The 7237-nt window shown below is 37.5% G+C and overlaps 1 protein-coding gene across 1 annotated transcript; it reads right to left on the bottom strand.

Moving 5' to 3' along the window:
* Positions 1-1532: 1532 nt before the first annotated feature.
* LOC134324046 (histone-lysine N-methyltransferase PRDM9-like) lies at positions 1533-6246 on the bottom strand. The gene is made up of 7 exons (XM_063005698.1): positions 6022-6246; positions 4561-4699; positions 4358-4450; positions 3995-4266; positions 3585-3652; positions 3324-3508; positions 1533-2870 (listed from the first exon to the last, which is right to left on the bottom strand). Exons 2-7 carry the CDS (start codon positions 4691-4693, stop codon positions 2032-2034), a joined length of 1590 nt encoding a protein of 529 aa, XP_062861768.1. The 5' UTR covers positions 4694-4699; positions 6022-6246; the 3' UTR covers positions 1533-2031.
* Between the last annotated feature and the right edge of the window lie 991 nt (positions 6247-7237).

Here is a 7237-nt window from a genome sequence, read left to right as displayed (position 1 = left end):
GGAACAGTATCGCCTCCACCGTGTCTGGAGTCTGGAAGCATTGTTTACAAAAAAAATGGGCCAGGATTATTCAGTGACCTGTATTCACTTAAAGAAATTACAAAGACATTTTTTTTACTTATGAATCTTATTATTTGTAAATATGCTTTTTCACATGTGATGTTGGATATACGTTAAGTTGGGACAGGGGCTAGTTTACTGCTGGGTAACATTTGCTGTGATTTTGCTCCACGTTGTTGTGTTTTGCATTGTTATTTAAACGTGTTTTAATTAAGTACAGGTCAAACACATTGGCCCTAATTCATTAAAAGTTAACCGGCTTCTTGCTGGCATTAGATTCTTCTCATGAGTCTGCCCAGCTTTTATCTCCCACATTCTGCCAGATATGTTCATGAAGAAACTTTTGAGATGTATAAGAAAGTGGACACAGGGTCAGAGGATAAATTACACTAGCTCATTATTGCTGTGACTGAGGGTTCGAATCCCCAAGCAGTGCTATGAACTGGTGTCCTGTCCACAATGTGTTACTTTATTGCACCCAGTGATTCCTGAAATCCTGGACCCACCGCGACCAGGTTACAAGGATAAATAAAGCTGTGGTAAAACATGAGAATGAAAGAAGAAACCGATGGTTTGTGTTAGAACTGAATTTAATGTTATACAGACTGGAACATATGAAATCTTAAATGCACCCACTGGAAACTCACTGCAACTTTATAAACAATATAAATGGATAAGTAATGTTAAATATTAGCAGCAGTTCAGCTAGCAGTTCCAGTCTAACTTACATTGGGTAATAAAAGCAGGACGGAGTTAAACAAATACAAACAAGTTCAATTTAAACCATTTTATATTTCGTATGAAAATGTGTGACTTCATCCTCTCGTGTAGTTATATTTCCAGTTCTCATAACATGAGCAGCAAATGGAGTAATTATCATAGCTTTAAAATCGTTGACTCACAGTCCTGACTTAAAGTTCTGTCTGCCACTGATGAAGTCCAGCTATACCAAGTTTAACCTTCACTGGAGAGATTAGTGTCAAAAGTCTAAGTCAAAATAGGAGAGTTGCATCCAGAAGTGCATCCAGTGTAAATACTGTGCCAAGTCTTGTATGCAGACCAGATTCGCTGTGGTGACCCCTAAAATACAGAGGTGGCCAAAAGAAAACAAACTAATTCAAGACCTAAATGGTCAGTAGGGTGTATTTCATAATCTACCTCAACCCACTAAACAGAAAATACAAACTAAATAAATAAAAAAGCAGTGTTTCTTAAATTTACTTTGACTTTTATTTTATTGCATACAGTATGAACACAATATATTTTATGTTTATTTTATGTTCATTTCTGCATTTCAGGCCTGCAGCACATTCCAAAAAAGTTGTGACAAGGGCAATTTAGGGCTAATAATAAGCTAGAAACTAAATACTAATGTAATTTCAAACAGATGATGTCAAAAGGTGATTGTACTCATGATTTGGAATAAAAGCAGTATCCACAAAAGGCGAAATATGGGCAGAGATCTTCAGTTTTTCAACAAATGCATAAAAAAAAAATATTAAAATGTTACTCAAAGAAAATTTGGACGGGCTCTTCCTCTACACTGCATAATATCATTAAACAATTCAAGAAATCTGGAGGAATATCATCCAGACTGTTATCAGCAACAAGTCCAAAAGCCAGGTTCTGCTATGGTATGGGGTTGTGTCAGTGTCCCTGGTAAAAGTAATTTACACTTCTGTGATGGCAGCACTAATGCAAAGGGTACACTGAGATTTTAGAGCTGAATACACTGCCTTCAATTCGATATCTTTTCCAGGGACATCCATGCAGACCTAGAAAAGAGCCTTGTGGAACCCCAAACTTTATTTTGATATGAACATAATTTTACCATTTACAACTTGATACAGGTACAACAGGTTTTTTAATGCTTTAACTATCGCTGCTGCCAGGATACGGACTACATGAACTGCCTACAATAGAATAAAATACCAACCATCTAAACACAGTAATGGTAGTTATTGATAAATTTTAGTTGACTGGAGGTGATTGCTCCGTCTCAACACACTTGTGTTTCCTAAGTGTTACTGAATGGGTGAAGCTCCACCCACATACTGAGCAGTGATAGGGCTTCTCTCCAGTGTGAATGCGCTGATGTATTTGGAGAGTACCTGGTTGGGTAAAACATCTCCCACACTGTAAGCACTGATATGGCTTCTCTCCTCTGTGAATTCGCTGGTGTGTTCTTAGATGACTTTGCTCTGTAAAACTTTTTCCACACTCTGAGCACTGATACGGCTTTTCTCCCGTGTGAATGCGCTGGTGTCGTTGGAGATTAGCCGGCTGGCTGAAACTCTTGCCACATTGTGAGCAGTAATATGGTTTCTCTCCTGTATGAATGCGCTGATGTCGCTGAAGAGCACTCTGGTGAGTAAAACTCTTTTCACACTCCAAGCACTGATATGGCTTTTCTCCTGTGTGGACACGCTGGTGTAACTGGAGAAGACCTCGTTGGGTAAAACTCTTATCACACTCTAAGCACTGATATGGCTTCTCCCCGGTGTGAAGGATCTGGTGTCGCTGAAGAGCACTATGGTGAGTAAAATTCTTCCCACACTGTAAGCACTGATGAATTCCTTTTTGCATTTGTCTGCGAGAGGAGTTATTGCTTAAAGTATCAGAGGACACTTCTTGGATGTTCACGCTGCCTGTAGACATCAGACTTTCATGCTTAGCCTTCTCTGCTATTAGTTCTTGTGTATATTCATCATTGTGGCATCTCTTGATGTGCTTATGTAAGTAATTTTGAGATGTGTAGGACACTGGACACAAAGAGCAGGAGAAGACCTGTATCAGGGCGCCTTTCTTTTCTGAAGCAGGAAAAAATGTGAAATGTGTCAAAAATAATTTATTGACCATCCTTATGTACATAAACAAGACATTAAACAATATTTCTGTGGACTTCTGGGCTATAACTCGCTACAGGTTATTTATGTTTCCTAATGCAGTACAAGTCAGATCACTGTGTGAAGGTCAGTACTAGCAGGAGTAACCAGTGTGCTTTGCACCACCTTTTACAGTCAGTAGATAAATATAAGTCATATAAGTGGCTCTAAATTCCTGTTTAAGGAAACATTTGTAGAAGGAAACCTTGTAGAAGCCAATTTAATGTTTTCTTGCTTTCTCATCTACAACTCAGTTGATAAAATGCTAAACATCTATGCAGCTAACAAGTCGCATTAGAAAACAACAATGAACACATATTTCAAATTGAAAATCTGCTTGAAAATAAAAGCATAGATACAATCATGCTTGGACAGAACCTTTTGCAGCGCACTTCTTTTTCCACAGGTTCTCAAATGTTGCTCTTTTAACAACCTCCTCTTCATACCAAACCAACAGCTCCTGTTCTGGGTTAATTGGTCGACAGCAACGCAAGTAAATTGCCCCTTGATACTGGAATGGCACAAGGTTCTGCTCTTTTTCATTAGGAGCACAATTCACAAACCTGAGAGGATTAATAGTATAATTGATGAGAGTACAAATACCCAAAAACTGTTAAAGATCAGTGGAATGTTCCTCACCTCATCCAGTTTGCGTGAGTCTCTCGTTTGGAATCTATGTACTCCTCAGACTGCCCGCTCTTGTAGAGCTGCAAAACAGAATTATAGTCAGATTTTGTTTATTTCATTGTAGACACAAGCAGATCTCTGTTACTGTTTCCTCTGTCAAGCCAAAGACACACAAACCAGCAGAAACACATTTTCACTTCAGATTGGCCATGGTAATTAGCCTGGAAATCCATGGACACATCATCTCCAGCTCTTTAGCTTACTGTCAACTTTTACATGAGCAATACAGTGGCTTTAATTGATTAAAGCTTAGTAGACTGTGGTGCATTCAGTTCAGTTCAAGGTATTAGTCCAAAACAGCCTTTAAAGCACAAAATGATTACATGATTAATGATTGTTTTAAACTAATTCTACTAACTCACCACCCAGAAGTATCCACTCTTCATGGCATCTTCTCTGTCCACCACTTCTCCCTGGTAGGGTCCAAAATGTGCACCAACTGGAACAGTCTCTCCTTTATTAAACACCCCCAGTCCTGCATCAGAAATACTAGACTCCCGAACCTCTAAACCATGCGGAAGTGTTTGTATTGCACGCTCAGTAACTCCTATGGGAATGGGTGTATCAGGGATAAAGAGGGCCGAACCATGAACCTCACACTTATTTATATAGAAGGATCTGCACTCCTCACAGTCTGAAATAAACAGACAAACATGTCATTTCATTGTAAATCGTCCATGTTTGACTGTAATTACAATAAGCTACAATACACTCTATTGCCTTACAGAGAAAGTGATCATCTTCAGGTTCTTCCTCTTTTACTGTTATCTTTAAAATCTCTCCATTCTGTTGGTCCAAAGAGCTTGATGTTTCACAACCTAAAGTTTTTATAATTAACATTTAAATACTGTCATCTTTGTTTAAAACATAAAACACAAACACGAGAATAAGCAAGACTTAATCATTTGAATCTGCTCTTTCATCTTACAGAGATAATCTTCATCTTCAGGTTTTTCTTCCTTTACGGTTATCTTCATGAATTCTTCATTCTGTTGGCCCTCAACGCTAATATGTTCTTGAGAGCTTGTTATTCCTTCACAAGAAGTTGGACAGGTCTCCATCAATATCTGCTTACAAACAATGAAAGGATTTTTTATATTAACAGTTTCTTCTGCAACATTAGCAAGCATTTAAAAACATGTATTTCATGATACTGTTTGGATTCTATGACATAAAACATTTTGCAGCTGTTTAATGTGGGTTTAAAAATGTGTGGGAAAGCAATACAGATAGCAACTGAGGTCTATAATGCTATAATGTCAATGTTTAAATTGGTGGTGCAACCTCCCAATGATTATGACTGACCACACCTAGGACCACACCCGGCCAAGGCCCTGTGATGGATCGACCTGGACCCACCGTGACCCTGACCAGGACTAAGCATTGGATGCAATAGCCGATAAGACTCAACAGAAACTGCTTTATGTAAATCAAGCTTAGAGGTTACCATCACAGCACTTTTTATGCTGTATGAATTTCTTTCATGGTTTAAACCAAAAGTCAGAAGGCGGATTTCAGTCTGGATCCAGCACATAAGTGCACTGTGAAACTATAACTTCATTATATAACACTACATAGGGCTATGTTGTACTACACAATAACTTTAAAAACTACACTTCCTACCCAAGTACAGTATAATCCCACTCATACTGTAAATTTCACCTGAGCAATTAGAAACACTTCAAAATGTTTTGTTTTACTGGCATATAACTATGACGTGACATACAGACCTAATTCTCTTACTTATCAATCAGTATGTGAAAAAAACAGAGAATACATCATGATGATGGCCAGTTGCACAAATCAGCCTACAAGAAAATAGCTGAACAGTTAAAATACTTATTTCCACTGTCAATAATAATGACATTAAAGGCAACTGCATCTTTAACTAGGTCATGATAGTACCTTCTAGGAGGACACAATCCACATGAAACTGATTTGCTAAGCACAGGATCAAGGCATTACCATGGCTGTCCCACTCCCCTGTGACCTAAACCCCATAGAAAACCTGTGAGATGAGCTGAAGATAGAGTCCACAAGCATATACCTTGTAATCTCAAGGATCTAGAAAGATTCTGATTGGAGAAGTGGTTTCAAATATCTTCTCACATGTTCTTAAGTTTAATTAAGCATTATTGGAGAAGTCAGTGTCTTGGGGGGGAAACTAATTTTTGAGTTTTATTTTAATTATTGTACTTCTAATAAAGAGAAGATCAAAAGGAAAAGCAATAAATATTTCTCTTTTCACAGCCCATTTTGTTCCTGTTTTCCAGGGGTGCTATTGTTTGTGTTGGGTACTGTATGAAGTGCACCATGTAGGAACAGTAGAAATGGATGAGTGATGCTAATAGTTAGCAGCAGTTTAGTTAGCAGTTCCAGTCTAACTTACCTTGTGTAATTACAGCAGAGAGTAGTTAAACAGCTTAAATCCAACCACAAGATCCATCTTTTATTGGAACTTCATCCATCAGATCCAACTGCTCCTGTAAACACAGAATGATTTGCTCTCCTCACACTAAGCTCCTCATCATCATCTGCTGCTGTTTTTTGTTTTAATGGACCTTAAGAGCTGCATCAGCACCCCCTGCTGTTCTGGAGAGTGAATGATCATTACAATTTCGGAAAACTACGAAAACATTTCTCACTAGAAACACGAAGGCTGTGTTTTCGACACAAACCTGATTTTGTTTGGTATTGCATTCATATTGAGTTTAATTTCCGACACTAGCATAGTTACAGGGCTAAACTTAACCTGCATGTTCACAACACCACTCCACCAGCAACTTTCTCAGGTTTATTCCCACCATCTCTGCTGAAAACGCATGCACAATTTAATAGTATTTAGTAGTATTTTAGAATCCTTACACAGTACTTATATGTATCCATTAATTCATTTTCATTAAGCACTGTAAGATGGGTTCAGAGCTTATTCAGAAACATAGAGGGTTCACAAATAAACAAAAAGAAAAAGTAAACGCAGCTAACACAATGTAAACACAACAGCAGCTAGTATTAGCAGCTGAATGGTATTAGCTAGCTGTAAGCCTGTATTATAAAATAATATAAATATTTTTGTAAACTTTGTATTTTAGCATAAGGAACAGTAAACAAATCTACTTAATTGTTTTATCACTATAACTAATCTAATAACTAATGTATAACTAATCAACCAGCTTTAAAGTGAATTGTTAACTTCTTCATATATTATTTAACATATTTCAAACATTTGCTACAATATCTTTTGAACCACCAATAATTGTGTTTTAATTAACTTTATGTGACATGAACCGGTGGCTTTTTGTCATTTCTAGAATAGATGAGGAATTAAAAATGAGACAGAATAATGACAGAGCTTTGATGGGGCACCAATCCATAACAGAACACCACACATAATTTACAGCAGCAGGAGAACATATCAAACTCAAACAAAGATTGAAACACAGGTTCTCAGGACCCATGCAGCCTGGCAACTTGTTTTTACTAATATTGTAATGGAATTATTATTATAATCATTATAATTGTTATTTTTGAAACCCCACATTGCCAAGTAATCCATACTGTACCTGAGCAGCTGTGTTAAATTTGGTTACTCTTACTGCAAACCT

The sequence above is a fragment of the Trichomycterus rosablanca genome, chromosome 12 (assembly GCF_030014385.1).
Source record: "Trichomycterus rosablanca isolate fTriRos1 chromosome 12, fTriRos1.hap1, whole genome shotgun sequence".
Lineage (NCBI taxonomy): Eukaryota > Metazoa > Chordata > Actinopteri > Siluriformes > Trichomycteridae > Trichomycterus > Trichomycterus rosablanca.
Note: the sequence above shows the minus strand (reverse complement) of the source record. Positions and strands in the feature narration are given on the sequence as shown.